The sequence below is a fragment of the Ursus arctos genome, unplaced genomic scaffold, assembly GCF_023065955.2.
Source record: "Ursus arctos isolate Adak ecotype North America unplaced genomic scaffold, UrsArc2.0 scaffold_12, whole genome shotgun sequence".
NCBI classification, from domain to species: domain Eukaryota; kingdom Metazoa; phylum Chordata; class Mammalia; order Carnivora; family Ursidae; genus Ursus; species Ursus arctos.
The window spans coordinates 55,755,058-55,778,980 of record NW_026622786.1 but is presented as its reverse complement, the minus strand read 5'-3'; the positions used below and the strand labels follow the sequence as shown (position 1 = coordinate 55,778,980).

The window sequence follows — 23,923 nt, the reverse complement described above, 5'->3', positions numbered from 1 at the left end:
CACATGCTTGGCATATTCTGATAACATTGACGGGGCAAGAGCGACCTTCTGTTGCATGTGGAGCGATTGCTTGCAATTAACCTTAATTTGGGCTGAAAGTAGCAACGTTTCTGCCTCACGGCAACATTTCTAAATGTATTAGATAAATATCTCCAAAGAACTTCAAATGAAAAAGCAACAAAAGCAAAATCTGCCGCATCGCACCCTTCTCTTATGCGAGAAAGTCTCAAAGCACTGAAGGTGCCAGTCAGACCACTCTCTTCAGGGGCGCCTGGGGGGCTCAGTCAGTTGAGCATCAGCTTTCAGCTCAGGTCATGATCTCAGGGTCCTGGGATCGAGCCCCGTGTTGGGCTCCCTGTTCAGTGGAGAGTCTCCTTCTTCCTCTCTCTCTCCGTCTCCCTCTGGCCATTCCCCACCCCTATTCATGTACCTTCTCTCTCAAATAAATAAATAAATAAAATCTTTAAAAAAAGAGCACTTTCTTGAGAAAGGAGACATTTTTGGCCCTTATTACTCAGAGGGGTTACATGTAACAATAGCGATAATAGAGATAAGAAAAATGTAGGTAAGTAATGTCCCAAGAACACATCTTACCTTCCTTCTGTAAAAGGAACTTTCAAGTCCACTGGCATTTCACGCAAGGTATAATTACACTATAGCCCAAGTATGAGGAAGCCCTTGCAAATTCCAGATGCTCCCCTCAAAGCCTAATGAATTCCATTCCTCTAAAGTATGTTCAATAAATAATGACTGTTATCTCTGTCATTTTAATCTCTCAACATCCTCTAACTGGTATTATGATCCCTATTTATATGAAGACAGAGGGCCTCAGAACTGTTATGTGCTCAGTCACAAAACAAGTGACAAAGACAGGATACAGACGCGGGCCTGATTCCACAGTCCTGCTTTGATGCCTTTCCCATCCAACTGCACTGGTTGGATGTCAGACCTTTGGTATCATGTGTTAGATCTGCCTTTTTCTTTTGAACGTATTATCTAGTCCTTAAAGTCAGAGTCACATCAGAGATTAGGGTAAGTGTATCTTGAGGAGGAAGGAGAGGGGAGGAAGAGAACAAGATTTTCTTGGGTTCTTTGTTCTAATTTACCCATACTGTCACTTACTGCGTCAAATACGTGCATGCGAATAACGCTTGTTTATTGTGGAAAAGTTAGAAAATTCAGATAAGCCAAAAAAAAAAAAAATCCACCTTAAGTAAAAAACACCTGCAATCCCACCATCTACAGATTTCTGTCATCATCTGACCTCAGCAGGACTAAGCAGAGCATGACAGCATGGTCCTACCTAACATCTCTCTCCTTGTCATACAAGCATAAGCAGACTTTTGGTCCAGCAAGTGCTGCAAACGTCAGATAAGGTGGCAGCAGGAAAATCTTTGGGCTTTAGAAAATCATTCCTTTGTCATAGTCTCATTTAGATATTCATAAAGCATGTCGGCATCTGCACGATGCAAATTTGAGAAGTTTAAATAAATGAGTGTTTTAAAAAATCAGCAAACTATCGGTTAAGTAAAAAGGCTCGGCATAGGCTGATAATTTCCATACTGAAAACATTAAACAACATATTAAGAAAAACTCTTATTACAGTCATTAGCAGTGTCTCATAGAATTAGACAGTTGTAACTATCCCATGGTAGGCAGGATAGCAGGTACAGACCTGGGTCTCAATCCAGGCTTCAACATTTATTTCATGACCTTGAGCAAGTCCTTCAATTTTTGTGGGATTCAATTTGCTTATCTGGAAAGTGGGGATGATGATATTAACTCTTTAGAAAGACCCTACAGAAATGTTGTGAGGACTAAGTCATTTAAAATATAAAATGAGCTTAGCATAACATCCTGGACATGGAAAGTGGTAAAAGGACATTTTAACAAGTTAGAATCTTCTTGAAACTTTAAGAATTTAAGCCTTAATATTTTTATATCTTTCCTAAAAATATCTATTTTCTAAGAAGGTAGATAACATTGTCTCCATCAGACAAGGACTAGCTTTAAGAGCATTGCTACGTTTACTAAGTATTAAGATAGTAGGCTCTAGTTAAAAAGATAATAAGGGAGCACCTGACGGACTCAGTTGGTAGAGCATCTGGCTCTTGATCTCAGGGTAGTGAATTTGAGTCCACATTGGCTATAGAGATTACTTTAGAGAGAGAGAGCGAGCGAGCGGCACCTGGGGGCTCAGTTGGTTAAGTGTCCTACTCTTGATTTCAGCTCAGGTCATGATCTCAGGGTTGTGGGATCGAGCCCCACATCGAGCTCTGTGCTCAGCACAGAGTCAGCTTGGGATTCTCACTCTCCTTCTGCCCCTCCCCCTGCTCACGCACTCTCTCTCAAATAATAAATCTTACCAAAAAAAGAGAGAGAGAGGTAATAGGAATAAGTAACAGCTACTATGCTCATCAACTCAGCTACATTTGGGTACTTGGTGCTGTTCAGAATTCTTTGATTCATTCTTAATTAGTAACTTTACTCATTTTCTGTATTTACCTATCTTCCCTTCCCTCTCAGTAGGGGAGAATAAAGACCATTGAGATTAGCTTCCTACTTTTTTTTTTTTTTTCAAAACAATGTCAAAAAGTGAGTGTATTTAACCATACTCAGCTTATAACCGAGCAAATGGATAAAGGGAGTAATAATTCATGCCACAGCCTATTATTATATGAATGGGCAACAGAAAAAGTTGGTAAAGGAAGGCAGACGAACTCCTATCTTTTGAGAATTAGGACTGAGGGGCTCCATAATCATCTGGCATCCACTCAATATTGTACCTCTGGTTAGAAATGCACACGGGCACTCCAGGGATCTTTCAGATCCTTCATTTAAGGTCCTGGTCAACTGTGGCCACAATGTAACACTTGTGAGTTATTCTCTGTACTAAGCGGTCATCTGCATAGGTTCCTTTGTGTGTGAATGGTAGTCCTTCAAATCTTGGATCCCTGGCAATCTTTAGAGTCATACGATACTTCAGCCCCAATTTCTCAATTTCAGCCATTATGCAGTTATTCAAGGGATACACTTGGCAAACACATAGCCAATCATTGACTATACTAAGTCAAGTTTGGCTTTAATGGAAAAGTTGATAAAGTTGGTATCAACCAGGATGTGGCCTGGTGGGCCCAGCTACATGTTATATTGGAAGAATAAGCAGGAAGGATGTTGGGAGACTTCTCTTTCCTTCAGTGCACTGGGATCTTTCTTCTTTCTTTCTTGGATAATCTATTCCTCTCTTTAAGTCTCTCATCTCTGAGACTAAGCATTCACTTCATGGTCACATACTTTGCCTTCTTTTGTTTCCCCATGTTCACACTACACCGGTTTCTTTTGGGATCACCTCCTACTTACTCCTTCATAAAAAGCTTCTATCTTGAAGCTTTCTGGAGGGCATTAGATAATGTAATTATTCAGCATCCTGTGCCAAACTAATCAATTTGCTATCATTCCCCAATACTTCTCCATTACCCTGGTTAACTAGGACTGTATATAGGTATCAAGAACTTTAATATATGATTATTTTTTGACTAAGAATGGCAATTCAAGGGGCGCCTGGGTGGCACAGCGGTTAAGCGTCTGCCTCCGGCTCAGGGTGTGATCCCGGCGTTGTGGGATCGAGCCCCACATCAGGCTCCTCCGCCATGAGCCTGCTTCTTCCTCTCCCACTCCCCCTGCTTGTGTTCCCTCTCTCGCTGGCTGTCTCTATCCTGTCGAATAAATAAATAAAATCTTAAAAAAAAAAAAAAGAATGGCAATTCTAGAGAAAAAAAGAATCATACATGTGTGTTGCTGATTTATTGGAATAACTTAAATACCAAAGAATACATAAAGGAATTACATAAATAAATAATGATACAGACATGGAATATTCCGCAGCCATTAAAAATAATGTTGTAAGCCATTAAAAATAATGTTGTAAAAGAATATTTATTGAAACAGAAAAATCTTTACAATATGAAGAAGCAGGATACAAAACAGTATGGATAATATACCATTTTTGTGAAGAAGCTAATGCATAAAAAAACTACCAGGAATACATAAAAATATGAACGTCGTTATCTTTGAACTGTGAAATGAGTTTTTTTTCTTCGTACTCTTTTGGCGTTTTCCCATAATTTCTGCATTATACTTGTATTAATTTTGTAAATAGAAAAAAGCAAAATGGATGCTGACTTCATGAGAGAAAGGAAGAGAGAAGGTGCCAGAAGCCTGGGGAATATCTACATTTAAGGTGTCTGAATGAGGAATAGGAACTGACATCTTCGACGTACTTTTTAAGAACTAATTTTTCTTTTTGCTAGTTCTTGCTATTAGATCTATTTTAGCTTCCTAGCTGCCTAGCAGTATTAGATGCTTAACCTAGCCTTAAGCATCTAGGTTAAAATAAGGGGAAAAGACACTTTTTTTTTTTTTTTTGTAAAACAAAACATACCCACAAACCAATATTTCTTACAGTCCTAGGAATTCCATGAACAGATGCTGGCCATACACACAGCACAATCTTTGATGTCCTAAAGAGGTCTTTTATTTTAATACAGTGTAGGTAAGAAATCCTCCCGGGTAAAGAGGTACTTCTGGAAATTGTACTAATTCTTTCAGGCTAAAGTAGTATCATTTGAAAATATTTCTATAGAAACACTGTTTCTGTAGCATTGAAAGAACCCATTCCATCCCATCCTAGACGGTTTAGAAGTAACCCAAGGAACGACACGCTAATCCATCTCACAATTTTGGCCCTGCCCTAAAAGCAGAGTTATCATATGAACATTTCATACAGAGGCCTCAAAATAGGATCTGTACACACAGACACTACTAACAAACAGCCAAAATAAAATAGTGTTTCATGAAAGCAAAACAAGACAACAACTGCATTTGTATGCATCCGATGCATTTACATAAACAATAAATATAATAAGACACAGAAAAACCATTTGTTAAAGAATGACATATATTAGGCAACAGAGAATTAGGCAAACCGGAAAATCTGAACTGTTCTTGTCGTGTAAATTTAGGAAATTATAGAGAAAATAAAATCTATGGGTTTAAGAATATATTGTGAAGAGACTTTATTTCTAGATTTTATCTACAATCCTTTCAGAGTACAGCTTATATGAATAAATACTTTGAGAAGCACCTGCTTTGAAAAAGACTTCCCACTGGCCAAGTTAATAACTAACAATCATGCAAGAATCAAGATTACTTTTCAAGATTTGATTGCAGGTATTTCTTACATAATTGAACTTACATGGCTGTAGAAACATTAAGATTTTCAAATCTGGGCTTAGGGGACCCTGAGGTTAAACTCCAAAGCACTGTTTGCAACCAAAAGGACCTAGGAAATACTAGAAAATGGGCATCAACCAGCTAGCTTAACTGCAGCCGAAAACACTATCACTGTGAAAAGTCGGTCCCCAGGGAACATTAGCTCCTGAAGGGCAGGCATGTTTGTGTTTTGTTCACTACTGCACCCCTGCATCTAGAACAGTGCCTCCCACGTAGCAGACACTCGGTATTTTAACTAACGAATGAATCCAAGAGGCCATTCCTGGCGTACATGAGGAATGAATCCAAATTCATTTCACGTATCAATACCGCATCATCTCCCACCAACTGCAGAAGCCGTTACTGCATGACTAACGTGTTATGAAGCTAACTGTATTATAACTGTATACTTTTGAGTAAAATGAGGAATAAAATATCATGGTTCTTACTCTTGAGGAGCGGGTAATTGTGAGATCGTTATACCTGTTACTCAAGAAAGCATGACGATGACAGACAGTATTCTGAGGACATAACATTTCCTGTATTTCCATCCTCTTACAACCCTGCCAAACGTGGTGAGGGAGGCGGTGCAAAGGCACAGGGGTGGCCTCCCTCAGATGCCAGGGCATCCCGTAAGGCACTGTGCCCGCATCTGCCCGGCAGCGCTAGCAGATGGGAGACATTCATCATCTGTCTGGTGTTCCCACCTTGTCCATCCAGCTTCCAATACAACTACCGCGCGAGATGAGTCAGCAGCTGGTCTTCCGAAAGCTAGTGCGTCACTCCCAAAGCAAAAAGGAAAAGGTTCACACTTCAGAGACCTGAATCGGTGCCAGAGTATCCACATCGCCTCAAGGTTTCAGACTCCCTGGTGATCTTTCGCTCCACGGATACCAAGGCAGAGACCGAGCTGAAAGCTGCAGAAAAACAGGTGGGTTCTCATTACACAACTGCGGCCCCAGGAAGTATAGTGCATGGTGTTTGTTCACACTGTGGGTTAACTGCTTTGAAGGATCAAAATGTGGAAGACAGCTATATTCAACATTGAAGGTTTTCCTGATAATAAAGCACTAAAGAAAAAATGTGAATAAGTCATATTTTTATTTTTCAGAAGCGAAAATGACAAGTGGCAACTTGCCTTTGGAAAAAACATTAAAGAATATCGGGGTAATAAGCTATCTATCTCATAGAGACAGTAGCCTAAGACTCAGTCATCACATGGCTCTCAAAGAAAATCCAATTACATAAATCTCAGAATAATACGCTTTTAAGTAAAGCAACAAAACAAAAAATATCAACAACAACAAAAAGTTATATAGAATCCATAAAGTGGTATATGAAGAAGAAAGGAAAATCTGGAAATCCACATACTGAGAGTGCTCTATTGGAATCAAGGAAGCCCAAATCCTAAAACAGAAAAAAGAAATACGTTAAAACACCGGATTTTAAGACTCAAATGAGGTTACTGTAGATACACATTTTAACGCTTCATTTACTCAGGACATTTTTTTTCTTTGTCTTGGAATGCTTCTATATATTTCTGTAGGAGATCGTGTGAATGACAGTGCAGAGATCTGCCTTCTCAATGAGCCCCTCAAGTTTTAAATATCAAATCTGAGTCTGGAATCCCAATTAAAAGTTTATATAATAGACTACCAGAGAATGAAACTACTTTCTAAATTGCATTTGCTTAATTTTTCCACATTATGGTTTAAAAACAATCTGTATACTTTTGAAAGAGACACAACAATTTACAGTATGAAAATAGGGCTATGTGAAACTATACATGCTTTCTCACAAAGTTGGGCCTACAATTTCCAAAATGAAGATGCTTACTGCAAAATGACAGCGTTGGTGGAGGATGGGGTGGGGTGGGCGGGGCAGAAGCATGAAGGCAAGGCACCCAAACCCTGGATTCTACATTCAGCTTCGTACTGACTAGCCGTAGCTTAGTCTCGACTTACTCAGGCTTCAATGTATTCCCTGGTAAGAAGAGGCAGGTGGATCTCAAAGCTTCATTTAGATGTAAAGACTCTTATAGTTTATAAGAAAAGATTTGAAAAACTTTTTGGACAATCAGTTGAATAAATTCCTCAGATCCTAACAGGGTTCAACTCTCATGAAAATAATTATAGGGGCACCTGGGTGGCTCAGTCGTTAAGCATCTGCCTTCGGCTCAGGGCGTGATCCCAGAGCCCTGGGATCGAGCCCCACGTCAGGCTCCATGCTCCGCTGGGAAGCCTGCTTCTTCCTCTCCAACTCCCCCTATTTGTGTTCCCTCTCTCACTGGCTGTCTCTCTCTGTCAAATAGATAAATAACATCTTCAAAAAAAAAAAAAGAAAAAGAAAAAAGAAAATAACTATAAAGTAGATCCCATGATTTTATGTGAAAAAAGAAAAGAAACCTGCCTTCGTGGCAGAATTATACTTCATACCCTATTTATACACTACAACATAGAAAATAAATGTCTGTTCCTCTCCTGGCCTCTAGAAGCATGCTCTGAGACAGAATCAACTGAAAACCCGATGACTAGGACTATGGCCAAAACATCAGCCTGTCTTGGGGCGCCTGGGTGGCTCAATAGTTTGGGATTCCGGCTTTTGGTTTTGGCTCAGGTCATGATCTCCTGGGTGCTGGGACTGAGCCCATGGTGGTCTCCATGCTCAGTGGGGAGTCTGCTTGAGGATTCTGTCCCTCTGCCCCTCACACTGCTCGCACGGGTGCTCTTTCTTTCTCTCTCAAATAAATAAATCTTAAAAAAAAAAAACAACAACAGTCTAGCTTATCTTTCTCTCTGCCTTCTCCCTCTGAGAGCTGCTAGATGGTTCAAAGTGAACTATGACCTAAGAAGTACCCCGCTCCCTACATGTTATATAGGACTTCTCCACTGCAGAGGAGATTGTGCTAGGGAATCATTTTCCTGATAGTCTATCAAAATCCTGAGAAAAATCTAGCATTATTGGAAGATTATTTATTAGAATAGACTAATGTACAGCCCTGGAAATAAAAACCTTGTAGTAACAGAGCCTTAGAGAACCAGAGAGTTGAACCATGAAGACTGATGATATCTCTGACTGACCCAAGAGTACTACTTATGTAAAGCTACGGCCAGTTAATAATTCTCAAGGACACAGCCAAACTTTAGGTAGTAAGTACTTATAGTAGGTCTGGGTTAAGACTCAGTCAACCTTCAGGTTTAGGGAAGAAGAGAAGGAAGAGGTTTAAGGATCATATTGACCCCAGGAAAGCAGAAGAGCAGGAAAGATATGCTGTACTGAACTCTCTACAACACATACTTTCCTCATAACCAGCATGTAATACTATGAAATATCTTTTTGCTTTGATGTTATCTTTTTGTTGTGAACTCTGTCTTCTACCGTAATCTCTGCAAAAGAGAGACTGAATCAGGAACTGTAGGAGCAATAAAAATGCTTTACAAAAGATTAGAGATGTTTCAGGCAAATGGAGACCTGTTTCTAGGTAAGCAAAACTAGAGGTTTGTAACATTAGATGACCTCCTTAAATTTCCTGTGGCGCTCACATTTTCATAATTTTATACAGATAATATACCATAATAAAGATTATAAATGCATGTGACTTACTGTTTCTTTTTAAAAATATTTATGGATATAGCTGTGTTTTTCTAAATGTCTCATTAGTAATACTCAGTCTTGTAAGTCTGGTTCCATAATAATCTATAATGTAACTACTTCCATCTGAAGGTCCAACGATCTAGAAGAGAAAATTTCCAAAATTATCATTTTACAAAAGACGTTTTCACAATACTTTGTGTTTACTTTGCTCAGTTGCTACTAAATTATTTCAGCAGCACCAAAATGCAACTTAAACTAACTTAAGCAAAAAAAAAAAAAAAAAAAAAAAAAAAGTAACTTAGTGGCTCCTGTAGCTGAAAAGGATATTGGGGAGGATCACAGGATCAAAAGAGCTGCAGGAACCCAGGCCTCAAGGGTTTTATTCCATGCCCCCTGAGGCCCTTGGTCTGGCCTCTGGGCCTTTTAGCTCTTCCTGCCTTCATTCTGCAGAGCCGTACTCCTCCTTGCTTGCCAACAGCTCCAGATTTACATCTTCAAAGCTCAGAAAGAAAGTATAATTTTCTTCCTCAGTGTTTGTATACCAATTCCAGGGAAGGACTGATTGGGGGTTTTATGCCCACTGCTGGACAAATTACTATAGCCAAGGGAATAGGATTAATGTGATTGGCTAGGCCAGTCCCTGTGGAAGGTGAGGTAGTATGACTGACAGTCCTTCCAGAACTATGTAAAATGGAAGAGATAGAAAAAAACAACACATGCTCATTAGTCATCTTGCCCACTTCATCACATTTCTGACAATCCAGTTAACACGATCTCTACAAATTATTCTTTAAGGTAGCAATCTTCAAACTGTAGTTTTAGGGGCACACAAAGATTTACCAAGGTGTATGTTCGCCCAGATGGTTTCAGGAAATCAATTTTGAGATCCTTAATTCCCATAAATACTCTTTGTAAAAGTGATCCACCTGATACCAAGCTATGGTGGAGGCATCATGTTAGCTCCCCATTCCACTTCCCTCTCTCTGTGATCCCTTCTCCAACTTGAGGACATAAACCACACCTGCCATCAGAGCAGGTCTTATGATATAGGACATTGCCTCTGATGTGCCAAACAAAGGGATAATTCAAAATGGTAGACTTCAGGAAATCTCCTTTAAATCACTTTTTAAAAAAGATTTTATTTATTATTTGAGAGTGAGAGAAAGCACAAGCAGGGGGCACAAGAGGGAGAGGGAGAAGAAGGCTCCCTGATCGGCAGATCCTAGGACCCTGGGATCATGACCTGAGCCAAAGGCAGATACTTAACCAACTTAGCTACCCAGGTTCCTGAGGAAATTTCCTTTAATCAAGAGTCCAAAAATATGCTCGCTCTGCCTCATCTTCTTCAAAAGATGCATTCCCAGTAACATTTTACTTTTTTGCTTAAAAATAATTTGCAAAATTATTTTTATAATATGTAATATGCTTATGCTGTTTTGATCAATTGTGTATCAACAACTATGACAATCCAGTAATTACAGAAAATTTTACAATCTTTTAATTTTAATGAATCATGAAAATGATGATAATGAAACTGATCAGTAGAAGATTTTTCAAGCATAAAAATATATTACATTAGGATAAAATTCTGTGGGAGAAAGGACTAGAAATACACATTCAAGGAGAAAATGAAACTATGTAAAAATCACAATGGTTAGTGAAGGGTTCATTCATGTCTTTTTTAAATGAATGATATTTAAAATTCTATGGTATTTATATTCTGTTGGATACATTTTTAAATTGATGTAACAGTTTTATTTAAATATGTCAATATTTGCAAACCAGAAATTATATCCTTTGCAACTATTTAAACTTATGATGGAAAACTTAAATGTCAACTTAAAAACGTGTGGAGGGTAGGGATTTTTAAAAAAATTCTTTCAGGGGTTATACAACCAGAGTTTGAAGAACACTGTTGTAGTGCATGCTTCATTTTAAAAATAAGTTTGGTTTTTAAAACTATTTGACAAATACTGAATTCCTACAACACTCCAGGCCCTGTGCTAGGCATTATACATATAACAGTGAATGAGATACAATCTCTGCCCACAAAGAGCTTATACTAGTGAACTATAAATATTAATATTCGAATAACACAAAGCATTTTTGTGCTAAATACCATGCTGGGTACTGTTATGCACTTTGACTTATTTTCCAAAGATTAAATTCATTTGGTTTGACATTTATGAATGTTATTTAAGATTTTAATAAAACTTTGGGGTGCCTGGGTGGCTCAGTGGGTTATACGTTTCGACTCTTGATTGTGGCTCTGGTTCTGATCTCAGGGTCGTGGGATGGAACCCTGTGTCAGGTTCCGCTCTCAGCTGGAGTCTGCTTGAAATTCTCTCCCTCTCTCTCCCTTTGCCCCTACCCCTGCGCGCGCGCGCGCGCGCTCTCTCTCTCTCTCTCTCTCTCTCTCTCTCTCTCTCGCAAATAAATAAATAAATAAATATTTTTTTGAAGTTAAAAAAAAAAAAAAAAGAAAACCTTTTTAGTGGCCAAGGTCCCAGAGGAAACTACTCTGAGCATTAAGCCGAGAAAGAGAACAATGAGTGACTACGAGTCACAACATGTTGTGAGATTATATGAGGGGAACAAAGAAAAAGTAAAGCCCAGCCTGTAGAAATAAACCAAATCATATGGCAAAAAAACTGCCTAATTAGGAATATGTGTATAGCTAGGAACCAGGACTTTTGTCCCATTCTCTTTTTCTTCCTTTGTCATCTCCCCTAACAATCACACTTATTCCTGTTGAAAAAAAGTATTCAAGGTTGGAAATAAGGAAAATATAGGATTAGGTGATCTTTTCATATCATGCATTTCTAATAAGCCTACCTCAGGCTTACCTGCCTCTCTCGGGAAATGTAAAACCAACCAAAAACCAATTAGGACCCACATGTTTTACAATCCTGTAAAGTTAGTAGTTAACATGTAGAAAAATAGTAAGGGGTTGTTTCTGTGTTTTTGTTTTGTTTCCTCTGTTCTGTAGAGAAGAGAGCCTCAAAGGATACAGTTTTATCACCTGGTAATGCGTGATCCAACTCGGTATCTAACTTAGCCATTTTAGTACCATTTCTCTCCACTCAAACTATGTAACTGTGGCACCTCGACAACCAGTTCTATCACGGAATTCCACACCTCCTTCCAGAGACTAGGTCTGCTGGGCACGGAATCCAATTCTGACCAACCACCCAGGATGCAAGTTCATTGTTGGCATATCTGCCTTTAAGAAGAAATGGGGGGGTGGATTTTTTTCTGAAAGTCACTATATAATGAAGTGATACTAATCAAAGAATCTGAAGATGGCAAAGCGAAAGAACAAAGGATAGAGGGAGAAATGGAAGGGAGGGAGGGAGGGAGGGAGGGAGGAAGGAAGGAAGGAAGGAAGGAAGGAAGGAAGGAAGGAAGGAAGGGGAATGGGAGGGAGGGTCCTCCATTATGTCCTTTAGCTCTAAATGAACAAATCTTAAAACTACCTTATCTCTAGATTCTTGGTATGATATAGTAAACAACCATATTATTAAAGAAAATTTAAATTGAGGTTTCTGTTACTTGTAGCCGAAAACACGGGATAACTCACTAGTTTTCAGTGCCCCCTGCCAGATCACCAAAGCACGGCTCTCGTTGCTAGTCTCTGCTAAAACAATCTGAAGAGCTGCCCCAAAGACTAAGAAATTCAGTCACCGTGGGAAAGCACCAGAGGAAAGGAGAACTGGAAGAGAAGGCTGTCCATAACTAGCTGTAGGAGGAATCCTCTCTGGATCTCAGGTTTTTGTGTCCATATAAAGAGGAATAGAACAAGCTGATCCATAGGGTACTTTTTAAGTTCTACATCTTGTATGACCATGACATTAAATGACATCTAAAAGGTATTGTCAATATACTTTTCTATGAACTATCTCATCAAAGAAGAAATTGTTCATCCTACTTAATATTTAAGAAAACTACCTGTTGTAAAATTTTCAATTATTCATATCCATATTCCCTCACCAAAATAAAATTAAATGTTTTTAAGCATCGTATATATACTTATGTACAATACATGTGCCAATTATAAATTCCTTTGAGTATATTATTAAATTGCTAATTATAAAATCTTTAAAATATCCCATGCTGGGAAATTGTTTACTCAGTTAAATATGCCTATGTCCATTTGTTCATTGACAACAGAGTATGAAACCTAAAATTATAAGTTTGGTTCTCTGCTAAGAAATAGCCTGAAACCAAATTCTACAGCATGAAGCATTTCCATTCGATAAGCTGGGGCAGATTTCCAAAATCTGTGGGTCCAGTTCATGGACCAAGAGGTTGCTACAGGTCTTGATCTTCCAAAAGGGGAAACAGGAGGGCCACGACACTGTGGGAAGCTGTTTTGTATAATGGGTATCAAGGTCTCTTGTGTAAGAAGCCTTAAAACCACAAGAAAGCAACGTCATATCCCTCTCTGTTAGTTTCCTGTGGCTACTGTACCAAGTTACCACAAACCTTAGTGGATTAAAACAGGAGAAATTTACTCTCACTGATCTACGGCCAGACGTCTAAAATCAAGGTTATCTGCAACAGCCCCATGCCCTACAGAGACTCTAAGGGGGAGAATCTGTTCTAAACCTCTTCTAGTCTTTGACAGCAATCAGTACTCCTTGGCATTCCATGGCTTATGGCCATGTCACTCCAATCTGTCTTGGTCTTCACAACGCCTTCTTTGCTGTGTCTATCTTTTCCTCTTCTGTCTCCTATAAGGACACTGGTCATTGGATTTAAGGCCCACCCAGATAATCCAGGATGATCTCTTTATATCTAGATCCCTAACTTAATCACATCTGCAAAGACCCTGTTTTCAAATAAGGTAATATTCCCAGGTTCCCGGGATTTGACATGGGTATCTTTTGTCCTACCACACTCTCCTATGGAAATGGTGGTGGTTTGGAGGCACTGGCTGGAATTTAAATTCTTCTTTAATTTGTTTCTGATTCTCATTACCATGAAATTTTATTTGCAGCTTAAATGCAAAAAAATCTTGAATTGTTTACTTAAAGAGGTAGGTTTTTCTATAAGTGCAAAGTCTATAGCAAAAAGAGTAACCAGGAAAAAGGAATATACATTAAAGTTACGAATGTTAAGAAGTGGTCACCAAATTCCTTTTTTTGTTCTTTACCTCTGATCTCCACTCTAATTCTCTACAACCCCTACTCACCATCTGCCCACATAAATAATGAGCATACACTTAATTTAGTATATGAGCTGGATACATATTTATTTTTTAAAAACATGTTCTTTGAATATGTATTTTTAATCTGCCCAAATAATATTGTTGTGGACCTTGCTCAGTTTTAAACTATTGTCACAGTATGCTGTAATTTTAAGACATTTCCATGTGGCGTATGTACATCTAGGTAAGTGCCCGTAATTGCAGCCTAGTGTTAGAGGATGCGTCCATTCTCCTATTCGTGCACACATCTGGGTTGATTCCAAATTCCTGCTACCACAAACAGGCTACAACAGACAAAAATCTTTGCACATGACCCCTTGTGGAGAGCACTACAATTTTTTTAGAGTAAATGCCCTGAAGTATTTATTTATATATTAGTTATTTGGGTGATTCTGTGAATCACCTATTAGTTTACTATACTCATTTAACTACTAGGATCTATCTTTTCTTGTTGATTTGCAGAAATGATTTGTATATCCTACATATCAATTCCTGCTGCTAATATCCTTTTATTCAGTCTATTAAGTGTTAAGTTGGTCCACACCTATGGTATCTTTTTTAAAACACAATTTCTTAATTTTAAGGTATTCAAATTCACTAATTTTTTTTCTTTATGATTTACAATTTAGGGATCTTGTTTGAAAAGACTTAACCAATCTAAGGTCACGAAGATATTCTCTTCGATTAGCTTTATATAAAAGCTTATCTTGGGGCACCTGGGTGGCTCAGTTGGTTAAGCGTCTGCCTTCGGCTCGGGTCATGATCCCAGGGTCCTGGGATCGAGCCCCACGTGGGTCTCCCTGCTCAGTGGAGGGAGCTCCTCCCTCAGCAGAGCCTGCTTCTCCCCCTCCCTCTGCCACTCTCTCCCTCTCTCTCTCTCAAATAAATAAAATCTTAAAAAAAAAAAAAAGTTTATCTTCTCCTAAGCATATACCCAAAAGAACTGTACAGGGTCTTAATTAGATACTTATACACAAATATTCATAGCAAAGTGATTCATAATACCCCAAACATGGAAACAATCCGAGTGTCCATCAGTGGATGAAGAACTAAACAAAATGTGGTATATACATACAATGGAATATTCTTCAGCCATAAAAGGGAATGAAGTTCTAATACATGCCACAATATCAATAAACCTTGAACACATTATTTAAAATGAAATAAACCATACATAAAAGGACAAATATATGATTCCACTTATATGAAATACCTAGAATAGGCAAATTCATAGAGACAGAAAGTAGATCGGAGGTTACCAGGGACTGGGAGGTGTGAGAAATGGGGAGCTATTGCTTAATGGGTACACAGTTTCTGTTTGGGGTGATGAAAAAGTTTTGGAAATAGATCATGGTGACAGTTGTACAACATTTTGAATGTCAATGCCACTGAACTGTATACTTAAAAAAGGTTAAAATAAAAAATTTTATATTATATATATATATTTTTTACCATACCAGAAGAGAGCTTACTTTATGTGAACTTTATTAATACTGTAGTTTTGTTCGTAATTTATAAATTTTTGATTTTGTTAGTGGAATATGTATTTTTGCTTGAATATATTTAGGTGACATTTAATAAATTAATTAAAGAAAAAAATGTGGTTACTAGTAAGTACTTTAATACCTAACCTTTAACAATAGCTATCTACCTATGCTCCCACATTAATGTCTTTGCATTGTCATTGAAGTCATATCAGCTTAGGTAACTCAAATTATCTTACAACTTTCAAATGTTATGAATGAATTAAGGAGAAAAAGGAAAACTAAGAACACTTTATATGACTCTATCAATGCACCTTTTATGTGATCTAACCTACTTAAGAGTTTCTCCATATGAAGAATGCAAATACTAACACTGGCAAGATTAAATCATCTCCTAAAGACCTATTAACATGGTGAAAAAAGTAAAATGACTCAACTACCTGCAATTAGAGGACAATGATGCCACCTGTGTCCATCCCAGTTCTTTTCCCCAAAAATATATTCTTTTAAAAGTCAAATTACATTTTTGTGTTCATAGCTGACTTCTGTGTGTGGTTAATTTTAACATGAGGCCATTAAAACCATCTGATTAGTCACATTTAAATTAAACACCAAGATTCCTACAAAGTGCCAGAAGTTATGCATGCAGACCCCCTGACTCCATTTGATGTAAAGACTGGTTAGTATTAATCCTAAATAACCAATATAAACATCATTCCTCAAGAAATGAATAAGATTCATACATTATATCTCCTGAAGAAAACACAGCTTTGGGATTAGTCTCAAAACCAGTTTAAGATACTCTTTGTTTTTGGGGTACCTGGGTGGCTCAGTCATTAAGCATCTGCCTTCAGCTCAGGGTTTAATCCCGGCATTTTGGGATCGAGCCCCACATCAGGCTCTTCCACTGGAAGCCTGCTTCTTCCTCTCCCACTCCCCTTGCTTGTGTTCCCTTTCTCACTGGCTGTCTCTCTCTGTGTCAAATAAATAAATAGAATCTTTAAAAGAACAAAACAGGGCGCCTGAGTAGCGCAGTCGTTAAAGCGTCTGCCTTCGGCTCAGGGCATGATCCCGGCGTACCAGGATCGAGTCCCACATCGGGCTCCTCTGCTATGAGCCTCCTCTCCCACTCCCCCTGCTTGTGTTCCCTCTCTTGCTGGCTGTCTCTCTGTCACATAAATAAATAAAATCTTTAAAAATAAATAAATAAAAGAACAAAACAAAGATACTCTTCGTTTTTGAACATTTCCTTTAATTCACTAAATAAATATCTGTCCACAGGAAAAGTGAACTAAGTGAAATCTACCTAATTAAGGTCACATGACAGAGCAGAGGCTACACAAATTATCAGTCTCCTCAGTTTTCCAGTTTATTTCCCCAACAAATCACATCAGGATTAAATAAATAATACAGAGGGCTATTTGAAAGACTTGATATCTATAAAATGTCTACTGGTTTTTATATACTGCTGTCCTACATCTACTGAACTATCAAGGACTTTGATCAACTTTTGTAGTACTGGTAACAGATATTGGGTGATTACAGGTTTATTCCTTCCTTTGATCAACGGTATGTGTATGTTACAGGGCAAGGGAGTAGGCTATGTCTTGGACAAAACAAACTGGCTTACACACAAGTGAACCTACAACTTGAGCCCTGCTCATGCTCTAGACTGAAAAGCCTAGGCTTTTAAAATTTTTACTAAATTCAAACAATTTAAAAAATTCAAACAATTTAAACAAGATAAAATCAAGATAACTCACTTTTATTTTACATCTGCAGTTCCCAAGGAAACATTTTATTTCTGATAATAAATGGAATCTTGCTACAGAACACTTCTGGGATAGATTTAACTTCCTCTAGAGCAGGATCTCAACTTATTATACCTGACTGGTGCTCACTAAACCCATTTTCATCGATGGCATGAAACCTACTTTCTATAGCTTATCATATCAACTTTTATTTTATTCATTACTTCTCAAGTGATAACTATGAAATTTAGAACTTCAAGGTCCTAAAGAAAAAGCAAGCACTTTTAAAAACTACCTTTTTTTAGCTTCTCAACTTGCCTCTAATTGGTACAAAGCTACACTTTTCACAAGGTATATTGCATTCAGTTCAAATCAGCCAAAATTTTCGATAGTATATGCTATGCTTAGTGTACTCCAGTGCTATAGTAAAAAACTTTTTTCTAAAGAAATTTATGTGTGAAAAGTCAAACCTGGTGTCTAAAAGTTAAAAAATAACACAGAAGCACTATATAATTCAGTGCTAAAATGAATTATCTATATTAAATATCAAACTAATGAGATATTTTATAAATTTTAAAATTCATTAATGTCTTGAAATTATGCTGTTTCTGTGAATTTCTAGTTATTAGTCCCTTAAGGAGATCTACTCTGTAATGTTAATAGGAATAAAAATGAAAGCAATTTCTTCCATGATGCAGAGAATTTTTTTAAATTGTCACAAAGTACACTGACATACTTCCTTCCAACAACTTTCTACACTCCAAGTCATATTTCCATTTTCCCTCTACCCATCTTCATCTTTCTGATTTGTGGCTATCTTATCTCCACTTAACCGAGGAAACTTTCTTTTCTTTTTGTTTGGCAGACTCCACATCAGTGGGTTTCGTATAGTTAAAAACATCCAGATTGCGTGAGTGAGGAAAGAAGCTGAAATGAAATCAAAATAGTCTCATATTTTTTCTAATAAAAAATTAAATGTCTAATCAATCCATCATAACATATATATAAAATACATAAGCACAAAGAATGTTTGTTTTAAAATCTTCAGAACTGCCTTACAGTAATTATACACAACAGTTACCTATAATTGAAAGACTATATGCTACACATATATCACTGATTTAGATTTTTGTTGAATGCACAAAAGGGCTGAATTAATTCTATGTATTATTTTATACTACTAATTCACACTGCCATTTCCATATTTTTTAAGAAAAAAAGAAACTTCAAAAGTTTATTAATAAATAGATACTCATTAAAGTATTTTCAGTAAATATAGTGACACGTAAAGATTACTTTAGTAATATGTGCATTATGCTTTATATACTTTGGTTCAAAGATGAAATAACTAGACCTATTTTTTTTAAAGAGGATTTTCCTGGATTTTTGTTATAAACACTGTGAAGCAAAGTATGTTTTTATAGGTCTTGAGTTCATGCACAATATGTTTCTGGGATCATAGCCCAAAAGAAAAACATTGCTATTCACTGGGGAACAATATTTAATGGCAAAAAGAAAAAAAAAAAAAACAGGATGGAGAGAATGAGAAAGAAGAATAAACAAAAAGATGATGTACAAATGTAAACGGTCTATGAGAAATTGGAAAAAATATATTTGGGACAAAAACATTAATATCATTTATGATATTTATATTAAAAACATTTTATTTGCTGAAAAAATAATTCTTAAAAACTAAAGTAGTCAACGTCACATGTTAAGTATATTAAATGACGTGTAGAATAAGGCTATCCCTCATTTGGCTACATTTGAAAACTTATTGTTTCCCCATTCTGAAAGCGGTCTAAAGCTAACGTGGCCATACCTGTTAAAATGTCTTACTTAGGGAAATTTACTGCAGAAATTCAAACACTCTAATTCTGCCTCAGTATTCTTTTTTTTTTTTTTAAGATTTTATTTATTTATTTGACAGAGATGGAGACAGCCAGCGAGAGAGGGAACACAAGCAGGGGGAGTGGGAGAGGAAGAAGCAGGCTCACAATGGAGAAGCCCGATGTGGGGCTCGATCCCATAACGCTGGGATCACGCCCTGAGCCGAAGGCAGACGCCCAACCGCTGTGCCACCCAGGCGCCCCCTGCCTCAGTATTCTTAATGCAATAGGTTCAGCTAGAGATCTTTAAGAAAAGAACAATTTGTTCTCAAAAGTTCAGGCATTTGTGTACCAGAAAGCAGCTGCTGAATCAAATAAGCTCTATAATTTGATATAAGTAAAGCTTTATATAAAGCAATGACATCACCAAAGAAAGAACCTAGTGTGAAAATATTAAGTAAATGGGTTTCAAAGACATTGAATTCTGGATATCTTAAAGAATCCCAATAATACATGAAATTCCTTGGATCCTCGTTTAAAGTGAGAAATCCATTTCCAAGCATATGTGCACCAGTACCTTAGCCTCTTCATGCCTGCTTGCCTGTCCCCCAGTCGGAGAAGGCAGGATATTTGGTTAGGCATATGTTTATGAATAAAGACAGGAAAATTCCAACTTTAAAACCAAATATTTTCCTTGTTTAATTCTGGTATCTTATTGGTCCATATGCTGCCTCCTCCTCACAGTATGGTACCCTCCTCACAGTATGCTACCAAAATCTCCTGGATTTTGACTTTCTTTTAAAACATAAGGATTAACATCAAGCAGACAGAATTGAGGAGTGGAAATATTGTATGGGAAAGAAGACCAAAACTGATGATCTACATGCATACTGACACTCCTGCTGAAGACACTGGGTGCTCCATAAATGCTCACTGAAATGCTGTTCTGTGACATTAGTTGTGATAAACTCATCTCCTTCTCTAATTTAAGAATCCTCACAAGTTAACCACAATCGGTTCAGTGTAATTTAATGTAAAACATCTGGTGGCACTTTTAAATGCTAAAGGATAGCATTTCACACTCTGCCTGCCTCCACACCACTGCAGTGGGAAAAGATGAGGTTAACACAGAGAAGCAGAGAGGGGAATCAGAAGAGTTCCTGAACACATCGTTTGGTTGTATGAATTTGGTCTTGCCCGAGGCCAGCCCCACTCCCAGATTTTCTACAGAACGCCCAGACCGTCCTTTTTTCTTTATGGCTTAACCTAGCTGGATTTCAGTTTCTAACATTTACAACCAAGAGAACATTAATATACAGTACCTGTCCATTAAAAAAAAAAAAGGAAACACTGTTTCTGCCTCCATATGTTCATATGTGAATATCAGATCCCCATCAATATCCTTTTATAGTAATTGACAAATGTGGCTGTGACTATCAGGAAAAGAAATAATAAATCTGAGAAATAATCTTAATCCTTATTAGAGATCCATAATACAGATTATAAAGATTCTCAGAAGTTATTCAGTAAAAAAAATCTCATTTGAATTCACATTTACAAATCATATTTGAGCACGGAATCCTTTTTTTTTTAATGAAAAGATAGCAGTCTTTTAGAACTACTAACTGGTAGAACACAGGTTGGGAAATGTTACTTGGAAACATGGCTATAATCCGTTACACGTAGCATCTGAAGAAAAACTGAAAAAGTATTCCTAACTACTTTCTAATATATTTATTATTTTTTTACTTTCATTTTAATTTTTTTTTGAAACAAGAAAGGAATTTATTTCAGTGAGGTCAACACTGGGAAGACAGTGGACTAACGTCTCAAAGACTGTCTCCAAAGTGCTGAAAACACTTCTAAGTTTTTATCAGGAAAATGTGGGACAAAGGTCGGTGGGTACATGCAGCAGGGGCAGCAAAGTCAGGTTGATCACTCTCTTAGGGGTCAGTCACGTGAGGTCTTGCTGGTTTGGGGCAGTCCTTATTGCCTGAGGGGGTAGTTTCAGTTCCCATCAGGGGATAATCTGCCCGTGGGGTCTTTTGCCTCAGTTAAGAGATATAAGTGTGCTTTCTAATATACTTAAAATATACCAGGAAAGATCACAGAACTCAAATTTGAATGGAAAAGTAAATCATCTTTTAGACTGAAACTAACTTACCTGCATTGAAATAAGAATGAAATCAATTAGGCTCCCAATTCCACAAAACCCTACAGTGCAAAACTTTAACAAACCTGGAAAAAAAAGATAGAGTCACTTAAAATCCGGGAAGTCTTATGAATATTAACTTTTCTATTTCCCAATAAACCATTATGTATACTATACCACAAACTCTTTATATCAAGAATATAAAATCAATGCTTTAAAAACTCAAATCTTCACCTGAAAATATGAGAAAGGTTTAAAAGACCCTCTATATAGAAAAGGCACACAAAAATTAATTCACTTAAGTATTATGAACTGAAATAAAAACTCACTGTAATCTCACAAAACTTCTTAAAAGTCCTAAAGAAATAAATCTTTAAATTGCATTATGACAGAGCTACAGAACATCTCTTAGTCCTTATTTATTTAGACTTAATACATTATGTGAGTGAAATTTTAATACACATTTACATTAGAAAGTTCAAACAAATAAAGACTGTCAAGTCACAGAAAAAATTACCAAGATAAAACTTTGATCTTAAACTGAAAAATTTTATTAGCAACCCAATTATCTTTATCCTGTACTTAATTATCTTAAATTTATCCTATACTTTTTTCCTAAGCATCTCATGTTCATCAATTCTACACTCAAAATCAACAATTCGATGCACTATATACATCTCCACCTTCAGTCACAACCTTGGAACTAAGGTACTGAACAGATCATTACAGAGCATAGAATCTAGGACATACACAACGCTATAACACAAAACCATGATGATGGAATAAAGAGACAGGCTGGGGGTGGGGGTGGGATGAGTAATCTCTCCTCTATATTTAAACTTAAATTGCTTTCCAGACATATAAAAATGGTAGGAAACAAGACTCTTCGTGAAAGGGTAGTTCTAAGTATCAACTACAAACAGATGCCAGCTAAAATCACAAGAGTGGATGAGATCACCTCCTGCATACGATTTGGAAATACACAAATAAGACTGAAATTGTAAGTACATTAGATGATTATTTTTCCCTTTTTAGTATTAGACATATCGCAGAATAATGCTGTAAGTAGTAAGAGAACACATGTTGGAAATCACTTTAAAACTACTAAAATATAGAGATTATATAAAATTCTGCTTTCGATTTTCTTCAAAACACTTGTTACGTTACCTAATATTTTATATTTGTTCTATCTGTCTCATGAAGTCCCATTAGGGAAGGTCTTTCATCTGGTTTATTTACTCCTGTGTCCTCAGTGCTTACAACATCATCTACCACATAGCAGATGCTCGATATCTGTAAAATGAATGGATAAGCTGTCTCAGCTTTTCTGTTTCCTAAAGACCTCTAACTTTTTAGTCATTATCTTATATAAAAATTCCTTTAATTATTTTCTTCATTAGTTGCATGTTATTATAGTTGCCCAGGGAACTTGATCCACTCGATTTGGTATATTCTATCCATTCACTCATTCATTCTATTTGTGAAATGTATCCCTCTTCACACAGCATTTTAGTGTAAATTTGGAAATATCACAGAGGTCCCCTTTCTTCAATTTGCTTTTAAAAAGATTAATTTTAAGAATGGTTCTGGGGTGTGTGGGTGGCTCAGTCAGTTAAGTTCAGGTCATGATCTCAGGGTCATGAGATCGAGCCCCCGCCCAGCTCAGCACTGGGCATTAAGCCTGTTTAAGATTCTCTCTCTCTCCCTCTGCTCCCTCCCCAATGCTCTTCTCCCTCTCTATTAAAAAAAGTTTCAAAAAAAGTTTGTCTTTAATTACTTGCTACTCTATTAAGAAAAAATAACCATGTCAGAGCCTTTGCTCTTGTCATGACCTCTTCCAACAATATTCTGTACATCTTCTCATTTCTCTAGAGTTCTTCAGAGAAGTCTAACCTGCCTATCTAAAGCAGCACGCTGCTTCCCCCAAAGCCCCTTGCCCTATCACATCTCCCCTATTTATTGCCTTTTTGGTGCCAATTAAAAATCTGTAACACCCTCGTTTGTTGGTTTGTTCATTCATCCTCTGTCTTCTTCTGCTACGTAAATTCCTCAAGACAGGGTCCTTATCTTACTCAAGTCAATTCTTTGAACAGTATCTGACAGACAGTAAGATTTGATAAATATTTCTCGTATGACTATCAAAAAACTAGTACAATGTAAATGTTCAACAGGAGGAATTATCTCAGAAAACCCATATGCCTAATAAGAGGAGAGAATACTATGCAGCTATTTAAAACAATGACATAAAAGTATATTTATTGGCAAAGTAATGTGGTAACACTCAAAAAGAGAATGATAATAAGTCATTAAAATCTTGATATTCTGCGGATGAACTCCTTCTTAAGGGTGCTTCAGAAAAATGAACATGAGAGGTTCCTGTTCAGATGAAACATTAGATAAGGGCATGATACGTGTGTTTGGAACTTGGTGTCACCTACTCCTGAAGTCACACGTTTAAAGAAACCACAGAACAGATCCAAGATGATACTTAAGCATTTGAGGAATTTGCAAACTGACCTACAGTGACAGACAGCAGATGAGTGTTTGCTTGGGAAAGAGCAGTATAAGGAGGGCCAAGAGGCAGGGATTACAAAGGGCAGGAGGAAGTTTTGGGGAGTGACATATATCGTCAT

General features: G+C 37.2%; 1 protein-coding gene and 1 pseudogene across 3 annotated transcripts in view; both read right to left on the bottom strand.

Annotated features, from left to right (window-relative positions):
* Positions 1-1,954: 1,954 nt before the first annotated feature.
* LOC113254261 (rRNA-processing protein FCF1 homolog) lies at positions 1,955-3,710 on the bottom strand (annotated as a pseudogene).
* A 79-nt stretch (positions 3,711-3,789) lies between these two features.
* Positions 3,790-23,923, bottom strand: part of TM2D1 (TM2 domain containing 1) — a 46,686-nt gene continuing 26,552 nt past the window's right edge. The window contains exons 5-7 of one of the 3 annotated variants that reach the window (XM_026497954.4): positions 21,303-21,376; positions 8,875-9,004; positions 3,790-6,678 (exon numbers count right to left, since the gene is read on the bottom strand). In XM_026497954.4, coding sequence (XP_026353739.2) covers positions 8,894-9,004; positions 21,303-21,376 — 185 coding nt within the window. In that variant the 3' untranslated portion in view covers positions 3,790-6,678; positions 8,875-8,893. Of the gene's footprint in view, positions 6,679-8,874; positions 9,005-9,175; positions 9,366-21,302; positions 21,377-23,923 lie in introns of those variants that run through there. The other 2 variants (XM_026497956.4, XM_044383807.3) reach the window with 2 other exon arrangements.